Source organism: Pan troglodytes, chromosome 4 (genome assembly GCF_028858775.2).
Source record: "Pan troglodytes isolate AG18354 chromosome 4, NHGRI_mPanTro3-v2.0_pri, whole genome shotgun sequence".
Taxonomy (NCBI): Eukaryota; Metazoa; Chordata; class Mammalia; order Primates; family Hominidae; genus Pan; species Pan troglodytes.
In genome coordinates, this window is record NC_072402.2 from 138174014 (window position 1) to 138188848 (window position 14835).

Here is a 14835-nt window from a genome sequence, read left to right on the forward strand (position 1 = left end):
ATATCTTTATTATAAGTCTCTTGCAACTAATTTTATCTATTTTTATACTTTCCTAGGAGCAAATATAAATGCCCAGACAGAAGAAACTCAAGAAACTGCTCTTACTTTGGCTTGCTGTGGAGGATTTTCTGAAGTTGCAGACTTTCTTATTAAGGCAGGGGCTGATATAGAACTTGGCTGCTCCACACCTCTGATGGAGGCATCTCAGGAGGGACACCTGGAATTGGTTAAATATTTGCTGGCTTCTGGTATGTGGCTTTAAGATGCCTTATTGCTCAGAAAGACAAATACAAATAATAGTTTATACGTGGAATCTAAAAACGTTGAGCTCCTAGTAGATAATAGAATGGTGGTTACCAGAGTGTGGGCATGAGGGTGGGAGGAGAGTACACAAGGAGAGGGGAAATGTTGATCAAAGGGTACAAAGTTTCACTTAGATAGGTGGAATAAGTTTTAATGATATATTGCATAGCAAGGTGACTATAGTTAACAATAATATATATCTCAAAATTGCTAAGAGTAGATTTAAATGTTCTCACCACAAATATGTGAGGTGATAAATATGTTAATTAGCTTGATCTAATCATTCCACAACATATACATATATCATAACATCACATTGTACCCCATAAATATATACAATTATTATTTGTCAATTAAAAATAAAATAAAATTAAATAATTAAAAATACTGTTTAGAAAAAGACTTATATTGCTTTCTTAACTTTAACAATTAACTGTTAACTTTTTCATTTCTATAAAAGTTGAAAGACAGCTGCATAATTTAACTGATCTTAGACTCCTAAGTCTCTAAAACTCATTTTTAAAAAGATTTCTTACTGTTATTAATGTTTGTGTAGTGACCATAAGGTATCTCGTTCACCTTCTTTCTCCGTCTAATTGTTTGTGGCTTGTGGAAGGGAGATGTTAGTTTCTCCTAGTCTCTGTTAATAAGAGGAGGTGGGGATGATGACGTTATTGAGAGGTTATAATTTGGTACCTTTAAGTCTGTTCATTTCTTGACATTTCTAAGTCATCTGAAAAAAGTGGGAATTAATTTATTTTTACAGAGTACTAATTTTAAAAATATTTGTGCTTTATTGTTAAGCTGTGGTAAGCAATAAGTACTTTTACATAGAATATTTGTAGTTTTATACAACATACTAAAAAAAAAATTAGTCCCAACAGATGTAAATATATTCTTTGAAAATAATGTCAGATTTTTCTTTTTTTCCAGGTCTGATATATTATTTAAAATTTGATATATAGAAAAGTTAATATGTAAAAGAAAATAAAATATTTAGCAAAATTTTATTCATCCTTTTGGGCTTTCATTGTTAACATTAATTTTAATATAGCCCAACCTCAATTTTTCCTTTGAATTATTATTGAAATAATTTGTTAAACCAGATTTTATTTTATTCTATTTTTTGAGAGAGGGTCGTGCTTTGTCATCCAGGCTGGAGTGTAGTGGTGTGAATATGTTCCACTGCAACCTCAACCTCCTGGGCTCAAGTGATCCTTCAGCCTCAGCCTCCCAAGTAGCTGGGACTATAGGCGCATACCACTATGCCTGGCTAATTTTTGTATTTTTTGTAGAGATGGGATTTTGCCACGTTCCTGAGGCTGGTCTCAAACTCCTGGGCTCAAGCAATCCTTCTGCCCCGGCCTCTGAAAGTGCTGGGATTACAGATGTGAACTACCACACCTGGCCTTAAACCAGACTGTGAATGGTTTGGATGATTTATGGTTTGGACAAACCAACCATAAATGCTGACTTTTTTCCTGAATAAATACTGATAATCACTCTAGTTATTGTATATATTCAGTCATTTTTCCGCTATCATTTTTAGTAACTGTGTCCTATTCAAGAGTCTTTCTCTGCTAGTGGTTATCTTTGTACATTCTTCCCACATCCCTCTCTTAAGCTAAAGTCGTGCTATTGTAACGTATTTTTAAAAGAAGGAATAAATGTTTATTAAGAAATTATTGAATATCAGACATTTTGCTCAGCTTTTGTGTTATCTCTATTAATTGCCACTGGTTCCTATGTAGTGAGAAATATTAAACACATTCTTGTAGATGAGGGAAATAATGCACAATGATGTTATATAACTCCGTCGAAGGTAACCAAGCTAATAGGGACAGAGTCAACATTCAAACTTAGAACTCTTGACATTGTTTTTTCTACTGCATTACCATTGATTTAGCTCCTTTTGCTTATTTGAAGTATGTAGCTCGTAGAAACTATCTCAGGGTTTGAGAATCACTTTTATGTGATCACTACCTAAAAGTTTTTTTTCCCCCCAGTTTTAAGGGTAATTTATTTACATGAAGTGCTTCTTACAGTGTGGCACTAAAGAAAACTCAAATAAGGCCTATACAATTAAAACAAATTTAACAACCTTTTTGTTATGGCATTTTTTCAAACATACAGAGAATGTAGTATTTGAGATCCTAAGAATCCATCACCTAGTTAGTGTTTTAACATGAATGTCTAATTCATGGCCAATCTTATTTCATCTGTACTTCTTCCACATCCCCATTCTTAAAAAATTATTTTTATTTAAAAGAAACATTTTTAACTTTTTATTTTTAAAATTTGAAAATTAATGATTAAAAATGTTACTTTTATAAAAGTGTTAATACTCAGTATTTAAAAGATAATTTAAAAAATAACCACAATACAATTTTCCTACCTAAAAAATTTTAATAAGAGTTTCTTAGCAAATATCCAAGCCATTTTCATATTTCTCTGATAGTTTTATAAATCCGTATGTATGTGTTTAGTGACTTGTTTGAATTAGGATTGAAATAAGATTCATAAAATCACTATTAATCAATGTCTCTTAAGCCTTTTTTAATCTATGGGCTACATCTCATTTTTCTTATCTTTCTTCTTGCAATTTTTGGTTGAAGAAATAGAATGTTTTTCCATTAGGCTTCCCAGAGTATGGATTTTCCTGATGATATTGCTATGATTTTGTTTAACTTGTTTTTCTATCCTTTGGATTTTCTATAAATTAGTAGTTAGATCTAAAGACTTGATTGTATTCAGGTTTGATTCTTTTTTTTTTTTTTAATGGGACTACTTCATAGGTGGTATTTGTATACTTTCTTCAGGAGGTAATAAGTATATAGTTGTCTCTCTTTTTGTGATATTATTAGCCATTGATGAGCATTGCTTAGATCCATTAATTCCTTAGGGGTTACAAAGGGGTGATACTCTAAGTTCTTTTATTCCTTGTTTGTTTATTCCTTCCTTGAATATCTATAAAGAGAAACTTTCCCTCAACTATTTGCCTGTAAATTAAATACAAATCATCATATAAGAATGGCAAGAAAGGCCAGGCGTGGTGGCTGCAATCCCAGCACTTTCGGATGCTGAGGTGGGCGGATCACAAGGTCAGGAGATTGAGACCATCCTGACTAACACTGTGAAACCCCATCTCTACTAAAAAATACAAAATTAGCCAGGCGTGGTGGTGGACGCCTATAGTCCCAGCTACTCAGGAGGCTGAGGCAGGAGAATGGCGTGAACCCGAGAGGCAGAGCTTGCAGTGAGCCGAGATGGTGCCACTGCACTCCAGCCTGGGTGACAGAGCAAGACTCTGTCTCAAAAAAAAAAAAAAAAAAAAAAAAAAGAATGGCAAGAAAAATGTTTGTCTTTTTTTCCCCCTTTATCTGCCAGTTTCCAAAGTGATGAGGTAGTCCCTTAGCATCCTTCAAAGGTGATCAGTGAAGTGTTTTTTTGTTTGGTTTTGTTTTGAGACAGGGTCTCACTCTGTTACCCAGGCTGGAATGTAGCGGTGTGATTGTGGCTCACTGCAACTTTGAACTCCTGGGCTCAAGGGATCCTCTTGCCTCAGCCTTCCAAGTAGCTGGGACTACAGGCATGCACCACTATGCCCCGCTAATTTTTTTTTTTTTTTTTTTTTGTAGAGGTGGGGTCTTGCTTGTTGCTTAGGCTGATCTCAAAGTCTTGGCCTCAAGCAGTCCTCTTACTTTGGCCTCCCAAAGTGCTGGGATTACAGGCATGAGCCACTGTGCCTGGCCCTGTTTTTTTGTTTTTTATTTGAACATCATTTTGAACTTTTGGATTTAAATATATAAGATGGCCTTTACTTCATCACGGTCATTCTTTTTGATGTAAAAATTGTCAGAAGATGGGACAGTTTGAATATCTTTGGTCAGTAAGGTTAGCTCCTAAATCCTTTTGACATGACCTCATTGTAGTCTCTGATAGTTTCCTTGCTTTCTCATATGGCAAAGTGTTCCAGGCTCATCTTGTACAGTTCCTGCTCCAGCCTTGGGATCAGTCATTTTTCTAAGAAGCCCCAATTACATTTAGTAGTAAATGGTACTTAGAGACCACAATCTAAGCCAGAGATGCTATTTATGCTTATTTAGTCTACTACCATTGTCTCTAGGCTTTAGCTGGTCAGGGCTGGGAAATATATATTTTTCTTATAGATTAAATATATCAGGAATTCATTGGTCACCTTTGAAGGATGCTAAGGGACCACCTCAGTACTTCCAATTCAGAACCACAAGGGTTTTTGTTTTGTTTTGTTTTGTTTTGTTTTTGAGACAGAGTCTTGCTCTGTTGCCCAGACTGGAGTGCAGTGGCATGATCTGAGCTCACTGTAACCTCCGCCTACCGGGCTCAAGCAATTCTCCCATCTCAGCCTCCCAAGTAGCTGGGACTACAGGCATGTGCCATCATGCCTGGCTAATTTTTTTGTTTGTTTGTTTGTTTTGGTAGAGACAGGGTTTCACCACGTTGCCCAGGCTGGTCTCAAACTCCTGTGCTCAAGTGATCTGCCCGCCTCAGCCTCAGCCTCCCAAAGTGCAAGGGTTACAGGTTTGAGCCACCATGCCTGGCTAGAACCAGAAGATTTTTACTTAAGTTCAAGAATCTTATATCTCACCTAAGGTTGGGAGTTCAAGACCAGCCTGGCCAACATGGTGAAACCCTATCTCTACTAAAAATACAAAAATTAGCCAAACATGGTGGCATGTGCCCGTGATCCCACCTACTCGAGAGGCTGAGCCACGAGACTTGCCTGAACCCAAGAGGCAGAGGTTGCAGCTGAGTCATGCCACTGCACTCCAGCCTGAGCGACAGCGTGAGACTATCTCTCAAAAAAAAAAAAAAAAAATCTTATATCTGTGTTTTCCCTTAACCATGCCCAAAATTTCTGTTCTCACGAAATAATTGCTCATTTGATTTATACCGCAGTATCCATAGAACTGTCTCTGAATACAAACCAAAAGTACCACCAATATGATTTCTGAAAAATGCTTAATATTTTTTGGTTTTGCAGCTCTTTTATTCCTTAGGGTATATCTTACTAATGATGTAAGGGCAAATTACTGTGTTTTAAAATCATTTGGTTTAGTTCTTTTTGGTATGACTCAAATTATTTTTATAAAGCGTATTTAAAGGAAAACTAGTATACTTAAAATGCATTTTGATATTTTCACATTTTGAATTCTTCAGGTTCACCAGATTGCAAAATTGGACTATCTAATACAATTTTACAGTTCACAAAGTAAATGTATGCTTTTTTGTTTGCTAGGCGCTAATGTGCATGCTACAACAGCAACAGGAGACACAGCCTTAACCTATGCTTGTGAAAATGGACATACGGATGTTGCAGATGTTTTACTTCAAGCAGGGGCTGATTTAGTAAGATATTTTTAATTTCAAATATTTTTGCGTTAATGTTACTATCCATTTATACTTAACATTTAGAAAACACTAAAGATCAATGGTTTGCATACTTTGTATACAGTAACTTAAAAAAGCTTGGCTACCTGTTCTAGTTGTTGTATGTATTAAATGTATTTGAAAATACTTAGTGTTGAACAGGGCATACTGTTTCTTTTCCTAGGTAAAACTACTAGTTTTTTTCTTCCTTTCACTCCACCCCCATTTGACATTCCTGTGCTTTTTAAACTGCCCTCTGTTAGATATATCATAAATTCAATGATGTGTTCACAGAATAGAGTAACAAGTCAAGTCACTTTGAGTGATTTATTATTATTTTAATTGACACATGATAATTGAACATATTAATGGGGTACAGAGTGATATTTCAATACATGTATATAATGTGTAATTATCAAATCAGAGTAATTAGTACATCCATCATCATTTTGAATGATTTCTGTTGTTTCTCTGATTAGACATTTCAAAACAAAGCTACTATTGTTAATCATCCTCCTAGTACATTCCTACAAATTCTATTCTTTTTGTGTTTTCTGTTTTGGTTTTTCAAAATTTCAAATTAGGTGGCAGGTTCATATGTGTAATAATCTATATAAAAATAATATTCCATTTAAATGTTCATGCCTCTTGCTGAAATGTGTGCTTTGCCTAGCTTTTATTTTGTGAGAGTGCTTTAAACTGCTTTCTAGAGTTTTTCCCAGAATTCTCTGATACATTTCTTAAAAACTTATGTGTGACATACATAGCTGTAAATGTTATAGAGAATTAGATTTCTTAGTTTTGCTTATTTAGAAAAAACTATGAAAGTATTACCTTTTAAATCATCCAAGTAGATACCTGAGAACATTATTGGAAAATAATTATTAACCAAAATAAATGTGTAGTATCATTGTTATTTATTGTCATTTCTACTAATACCAAATATTGTAATGAAAACACTATCATTCATTCTTTTTAATTAGGACCTTCCCTATCAGTTATAATTTTTGGGAGGTATGCTTTTTTGTCTGAGAATTGTGACAGCAATATATGTTAAGTACATCTTAGTCTTTTGACTTCTTTCTATATCTTTTTCCTTTTACAGAGTTGCTTTGAGTCGTCTGTAAAAATTAGGAATTGAAGTTTGTCATTCAAAATAAAGAAATAGAGTAGAACTTAAAAGCTTAGATAATATAAGCAAAATTTAATACTCTTATCCTCTAAATTCTTACCTGGATTCTGTCTTCCTTGTATTTTCTACAACAAAGTCACTGTCTTAACCTGTTGGGAGTTCTTCTAAAAAATTGAATAGGGCTGGGTGCAGTGGCTCATGCCTGTAATCCCAGCACTTTGGGATGCCGAGGTGGGTGGATCACCTGAGGTCAGGTGTTAAAGACCAGCCGGACTAACATGGTGAAACCCTGTCTCTACCAAATACAAAAAGTTAGCTGGGTGTGGTGGCACATGCCTGTAATCCCAGCTACTTGGGAGGCTGAGGCAGAAGAATCACTTGAACCCAGGAGGTGGAGGTTGCAGTGAGCCTAGATTGCGCCATTGCACTCCAGCCTGGGCAACAAGAGCAAAAACGCCGTCTCAAAAAAAAAAAAAAAAGAAAGAAAAAAATTAAATAGGATAAAAGAGGAGCTATCTGGTAAATGTACTCTAATGTATAACAAAACCATACTGATTGTGACCAAGTTAATATCTGTTACATTTTTAAATATTTTATTTTTACTGTCTTCTGGAATTAGTTAAAATAGAGTGTTTATTATTTAGTTCCTTAGAAGAACTACATTAATTGAACAGATAGAGCTATTTGAACTTACCGTATTTACTTACTTTCAAAATGTAAGATTAAAAATGGCCCAGATAGGCCAGGCGCAGTGGCTCACGCATGTAATCCCAGCACTTTGGGAGACCGAGGCAGACGGACCACCTGAGGTCAGGAATTCGAGACCAGCCTGGCCAACATGGTGAAACCTGTTTCTACTAAAAATACAAAAAAATTAGCCGGGCATGGTTGCGGGCCCCTGTAATCCCAGATACTTGGGAGGCTGAGGCAGGAGAATCACTTGAACTTAGGAGGCGGAGGTTGCGGTGAGCTGAGATAGTGCCATTGCACTCCAGCCTGGGCAACAAGAGTGAAACTCCATCTGGGAGAAAAAAAAAAAAAAGGCTCAGATAAATACATATCTTAATTATTCAATACAGAAGTAATGCCATTGTTCTAACATAATTATTCATTTTTTATCTTGCAATCTATTTTTACATTCATATTTACATGAAATTATAGACACAATATATAATACAGTTGTTTTCTATTTTTTCACTATGTGTTCTTGTGTTCTATCATAATCTTTACTGTATTACTATATAGTCTCTATATTTATAACTCTTGCATCATATTCCATCAAGTTGATGAACCATACTTGTTCATTAATTATGGAACTTTTGCTTTTCATTTTTCACTATTACAAATACTGTTAGATTTAATAACTCTATATGTATAACTTTTTACCTTTTCTTATTTTGAATTATTTTATATATTGATTTTAAGTTTTAAAAATGTATAGCCTCTTCCATGCTTTTGCTATTTATGGACTGATATCTTAATTTTAATATTATTTCTTTTCCTCATTATAAAAAGCAATACTGTTCTTCATATAAAATGTGGAAATGCTGGGCTTGTAGTCCTAGCTACCAAGGAGGCAGAGGTGTGAGGATTGCATGAGCCCAGGAGTTAAAGGCTGCAGTGCACAATGAGCATGCCTGTGAACAGCTATTGTATGCCAGCCTGGGCAACATAGTGAGACCCTTCTCTTAAAATAATTTTTTAGGAGAAAAAGAAAATGTGGAAAATATGGGAAAGTATAATAATTTTTATATTTAAAACCTATGAATATTTGTGAGTAAAATTTGTGACAGTGAAAAAAATGTAAAACCTATGAATAAATTTTATTTCAGGCTTTATTGTAGGCCAGAGGAAAGAAAAAGTTCTAGTCAAAAACAGGGAAACCTCAGAGTAAAGCAGGCAGATTAGTCCCTGAGTCCTGGGAAAAAAGTGACTGGTAATTGTTATTAACTTTATCTTTCAAGGCAGTACCATCTTACTTGTCCTTCATTCTTTGCTGCTGTCTTCTAATATCTGTTTTGGGCTATAATAATTTCCTCCAGCAGTTTGCAGATAGAGGACTGTCCATCCCCCATTGCATGCAGTGGAGATGTATTTCATTCCTGGCATCTCATAGATATGTTCTCAGTTTAAGGTTTAAGTGTGCTAATTTTTTTTTTTTTTTTTTTTTTTTTTGATGTGGGGTCTGGCTCTGTTACCCAGGCTGGAATGGAGTGGCACGATCTCGGCTCACTGCAACCTTCTCCTCCTGGGTTCAAATGATTCTCCTTCCTTAGCCTCCCGAGTAGCTAGAATTACAGGTATGTGCTAAAATCCAGCCTGGGTGACAGGGCAAGACTCCGTCTCAAAAAAAAAAAAACAAAAAACAAACAAAAAAAAACGTAGTTTATCACTGACTTTCCTCTGTAACCATAAAGTAAGCCCTCTGACCTTTGTTGCTTTCTTTGGACTGTATTTTGCTGACTGAGTGAACTATATTGGGCATTTTCCAAAAATAGTTGAGCAATTGGAAACTAGGTAATTTAGACATGGGTACATTAGTACTCTGTAGTTCTTCTTCCTGGAACTTATTTCCTTTTAAATGAGATTTGATATGGACCTCCCTTAATAGAAAGAAAAATATCTTATGGATCAGTTTATTATCTATATTAAATCTTATAAATAGAAAACATAGACCAAGTCCTCTTTTATAAGATTTTTTAAAAAATTTAAACAATATATTGTGTATCTCTCTAGACATTTCTGTATACCCAAAATATGTACATTTAATATATGTGATATAACATCTTTCCATGTTCCAGTAGATTTCCCATTCTTTTTCACAAGTACCCAGTGTTCTGTATAATTTATTAACCATTTATCTATGCATAAACACCTGAGTTAATAGTTTTTAAATATTACAAATGGTGCTGCAGTAAATATTGCTAGGCATATTTATGTATCTTTGCTACTTTTGTGAATATATATAATAGGGATAAATTCCTGGAAGTGAAATTGCTGGTTATAGGGAAATATTTGACTAAAATTTTATTGTTTCGGGAGGTCCACATCTGAAATTTTGATAACTATTGTCAAACTGTTCAAAAATCCTGAACCAGTGTACATCTCTGTTAACAGTTGAGCCCTCCTGACTCTCCCACATTCTCACAAATATAAACTGATTTCTTCTTTCTCCCCTCCTTCCTTCCCTCCCTTCTCTCCTTCTCTCCCACCCTCCTTCCTTCTTCTTCTTCCTTTTTTAAACAGTTTAATTTTCTAATTTCTGATCACAGCCCCTATGTTTGCATTATCTACAAAAATCTTCTTGCCTGGCACAGTAGCTCAAGTCTTTAATCCCAGCTCTTTGGGAGGCCAAGGAGGGCAGATTGCTTGAGCCCAGGAGTTCAAACCAGCCTGGGCAACATGGTGAAAACCTGTCTCTACCAAAAAAAAAAAAAAAAAAATTAGCCAGGTGTGGTTGTGCATGTCTGTAGTCCCAGCTACTCAGGAGGCTGAGGTGGATCGCTTGAGCCCAGGAAGCGGAGGTTGTAGTAAGCTGAGACTGCATCACTGCCCTCCAGCCGGGGCAATAGAGGGAGACCCTATCTCAAAAACAAACAAACAAACAAAAAAAAACTTACTGTGCTACAATTAGCCCTATTAATTGCTCCCAAAGCTTTAGCGAACTATAGAAAACACAGGAATAAAATTACTTTCTGGAAGTATGTGAAGACACCATTTACAAATAGATTTTTAAAAATCAAATATTTATTCAGTATCTATTGACTTCATTCTGAAGGACAAGGAGAGTAATATATCTTTCACCATAGAATTTTCATGAGTTATTTTAATATTCTCCTGGTTATACATTTACATTCTGATTTAGGACCCTATTTCTCATAGTTATTTAAATATATATATATGTGTATATATGTATATATAATATTTAAGTGGATTCAGTTTTTACATTACTAGTCTTTCTTATTATATAGCTTCATGATTCCTGAATTCCTCAACTTGACTTATCTGTTGGCTGGCTAGTATTGGTATTTTGATTTGAATTTATTCTCCCCCTCAAAAAAGGAGTTAATAGGTGCTTGCATATTTTAGAATACCATATGTTGTATTTATAAACGAATGTAGCCATGTATGAAATTATTGAATCACTTGTTCTTTCCCCTCAAAATTTTAAACCCACTATATTAGTGTCTTCTGGTACTGAATATTGCCAAAGCCTGCTAGACTATTCTGTATTATATGTAAGTGTCTCCTTTTTCTGTCTGGATTATCATAAAATTCTTTCATTATACTTAAACATCTGATTTCATCAGGATGTATCTTGTGTTAATTATTCTATATTAATTTTCCTGAGAAACAGTGAATACTTTCTGTCTGAAGACTTTAATAAGTCATTGTCTTTAATAAGTTGTCATAGTATTTAATTTAAAAAAAAAATTTTTTTTTTAGTGGTGACCGTGGGGTGATATTTTCTTTTTTTAAAAGGAAGGTTTCTTTCTGCTATGTTTTTGACTATTTATTTTTCTATTCTGTTAACGTCCTTTAAGATATTTACCATTCATATGTATGGTCTCCCTCATCTCGCTTGTTTGTATTTGTATTATGTTTATGTCTAATACATTTCTTTGTCCTTTTCTTCTGCATTGTGTCTTAAGTCTGTCATCCAGGTCACTATTTTTTTCTGTACACTTGTTTCTGCATTTTTTTTTTTTTTTTCTTAAAAGGGACAGGGTCTTGCTTTATCTCCCAGGCTGGAGTACAGTGGCATGATCACAACTTAATACAGCCTTGACTTTTCAGTCTCAAGCAATCCTCCACTTCAGCCTCCTGAGTAGTTGGAACTATGGGCACACACTGCCACACCAGCTAATTTTTTATTTTTATTTTTTGTAGAGATGGGGTTTCATCATGTTGCCCAGGCTAGTCCTGAACCCCTGAGCTCAAGCGATCTACCCACCTTAACTTCCCAAGTTACTGGGATTACAAGTATGAGCCACCATGACTGGCCTGTTTCTACTTCTAAATGTGGTTTTCATGGCTTCATTGTTACTGCTCCCTTATCTGCAAAGCTTGGGACCAGAAGTGTTTTGGATATTTTTTTTGGATTTTGGAATATTTGCGGAATACATACCCATTGAGCATCCCTAATCTGAAAATCCAAAATCTGAAATGCTCCATGAGCATTTCTTTTGAGTGTCATGTCAGTAATCAAAAAGTTTCAGATTTTGGAGCATTTCAGATTTCAGGTTTTTAGATTTGTGATGCTCAATCTATATTTAGTTTCTTCTATTCTTCCAATTCACTTTCCAATCTTTTGTTTTATCACTTTGTTCAGCTATTTAAGTAAAGATTCCCTGTTCTCTTTAATTTATTTGAAGGTATTGGGGAATATTTGACTAAAATTTTATTGTTTGTTTTGTAGGAACTTCTTGATAGGTTCCATGTTGGATACTTTGTGCTGCTTATTCGTATTTTAATGGGACTGGCTATTTATTGAAATATGGGGTGAAATATGGGGTAAGGTGGCAGGGAAGAGGAAGTGAGCCTTAACAGTTAGCTTCTTAAAATCATGTCGTTGTCTCAGGATACTGTCTTGCTGAATCTATACCATAGGAGCATGCACTTTCTTAGGGTAAGCACATCACATAGGTAGGAAATTGGAATGACTTAGAGTGAAGCCTTCTCTAGGCCACATTTCTTTTATTTGGAGATTTAGTTGACTCTGGTCAATGACTGAAAAGCTTATTATGGTTTCCTAAGTTGTATCCCTGTCTCACCTTTAGATAGTTTCTCTCTGTTAGGAGTCTAGATCTAGAGAAAATACAAACATTCCATTTCTCGAGTTCTTTGAAGGTTCTTGTTTTAGTTGAAAAGTGTAAGCCTTAAGTACATTTATAATGAGGGGAAAAGCTATGTAACTATTTATCTTACAGTATTTTCCTCCGTCCTCCCAACTTCTGATATGCCCAAATCTCTTGATTTCATTATTTTCTTTGGTTAGATATTTTTAAATGTTGCTCTGTTTTTGTGGCTTTAGTTGTTTTTTGAGACAAAGGCATGAATTTAAATAATTCTGCAGAAATATTTCTACATATATTAAGATTTATATTGAAGTTTTATTGGTAAAAAACCATAATATCACCCCCTTAAAAAAATTTATACTCTGCTCCTGACATTACAGTCTCTACAGATGAGAATCTTTTTAGTTGAAGATCCTGAGTTAACAAAGCCCACCATCTGAAGTATCGGTCACAAGGTCTTCATGGCCAAATGTGATTTTCGTTTTTGGAATAAGATCCGTGAGTTCTTCTTTTTCCTTTCGCAGGACAAGCAGGAGGACATGAAGACTATTTTGGAGGGCATAGATCCGGCCAAGCATCAGGTGAGGGTGGCCTTTGATGCTTGTAAGCTACTACGTAAAGAATAGATGTTGTAGGTAACCAGAACTCTGGATATCTGAATTCCAGCCAAGAAGTTCCAGGACCCTGCTGGGTGACAAAGGAAATCCTTGTCAATTGAAAAAGATTATGAAGTCCCAATAAAAAGAGATTTGTATTGCTGGTAGTTTGTTTCCTTAGTCTTCTTTCTCAGTGATATTCCTAAAAAAATCTCTTAGGTGAAAATAGATTTTCTTATTCAGGTAGTTCTTTTACATTCTCCTTTATTGGGAGAGTTAGTATACCGCAGAGAGAAAGTCTCAGTAATAAAGTCCTTTGCATTCAACTTTGTTCATCAAAAATCTGAAACTTAGAGTGATATTAATATATTGGATTGTTTTAAAAATAATACTCAAATAAACAAAAAAATTAGTTTAGCAAAACGTTTACTATATAGTTTATGCCCTAATTTCTATAAACTAGAAGTTTAAAATTTTCTTCTTAAAATTGTCTCCTACTATTCTGAAATTGGTTTTTAAGAAGGTGAATATTTTTTCATAGGAAATATTTCTTTTGAAAAAATGTGTGAATTTGTGCCCAGTGGTTTTAAAAGTCAAATAAATTTAATATCCATTATAATCCAAAGAGATTTATTTAAAATCAGGAGCAGTTTTTAATTTTAAAATTATTAATGAATTGTGATTAGATCACAAATAACTTAGGCCATCTAAGTTTCTTTTTTTTTTTTTGAGACAGAGTCTCGCCCTGTTGCCCAGGCTGGAGTGCAGTGGTGCTGCAATCTTGGCTCCCTGCAGCCTCTGCCTCCAGGGTTCAAGCGATTATCCTACCCCAGCCTCCCAAGTAACTGGGATTACAGGCGCGTGCCACCGTGCCTACCTAATTTTTTGTATCTTTAGTAGAGACGGGGTTTCACCATGTTGGCCGGGCTGGTCTCGAACTCCTGACCTCGTGATCTACCTGCCTTGGCCTCCTAAAGTGCTGGGATTACAGGCATGAGTCACCGTGCCTGGCCTAAGTTTCTTAATTCTAAACCCCTCTTAATCATGATGCTTATTAAGTGTCTTCATCATTGGCTTGTTAAATGAGAAGCTGTTTTATTTATTCTGTTGAGATTTTTAAAATTATTATTATTTTTTTTTTTTTGAGACAGGGTCTCACTCTGTTGCTCAGGCTGGAATGCAGTGGCGTGCTCTCGGCTCACTGCAACCTTCCCATCCCAGGCTCAAGTGATATTCCTGCCTCAGCCTCCCCAGTAGCTGGGACTAGAGGCATGTGCCACCATGCCCAACTAATTTTTTTCATTTTTATAGAGATGAGGTCTCACTGTACTGTCCAGGCTGGATATATTTATTCTATTTTGAAGTAAGTAAGTTTATTTCACAAAATGTGGTGTGAACATGTGAGCTTCTACTCAGTTTGTATAATATTATAGGCTCCTATCAAGAATGTAAAGCTGAGTGTTATTTCAGATCAAAGTAATTCTTTTTCCCTGGATTTGTTAGATGAAATGTAATTGTAAATCTTTCTCTCTAGCTGCAAGTCTCAAAACAGGATTTTTTTAAAAATGAGTTTTGCAGCCCCACGTTTACAGGTTCA

General features: G+C 35.1%; 1 protein-coding gene across 12 annotated transcripts in view; it reads left to right on the forward strand.

Moving 5' to 3' along the window:
* Positions 1–14835, forward strand: part of ANKHD1 (ankyrin repeat and KH domain containing 1) — a 135906-nt gene that overhangs the window by 55146 nt on the left and 65925 nt on the right. For 8 of the 12 annotated variants that reach the window (XM_016953937.3, XM_054684627.2, XM_016953938.3 and 5 more), the window contains exons 9-11: positions 57–248; positions 5582–5691; positions 13167–13223. In XM_016953937.3, coding sequence (XP_016809426.1) covers positions 57–248; positions 5582–5691; positions 13167–13223 — 359 coding nt within the window. Of the gene's footprint in view, positions 1–56; positions 249–5581; positions 5692–13166; positions 13406–14835 lie in introns of those variants that run through there. The other 4 variants (XR_010157020.1, XM_054684629.2, XM_016953941.3 and 1 more) reach the window with 2 other exon arrangements.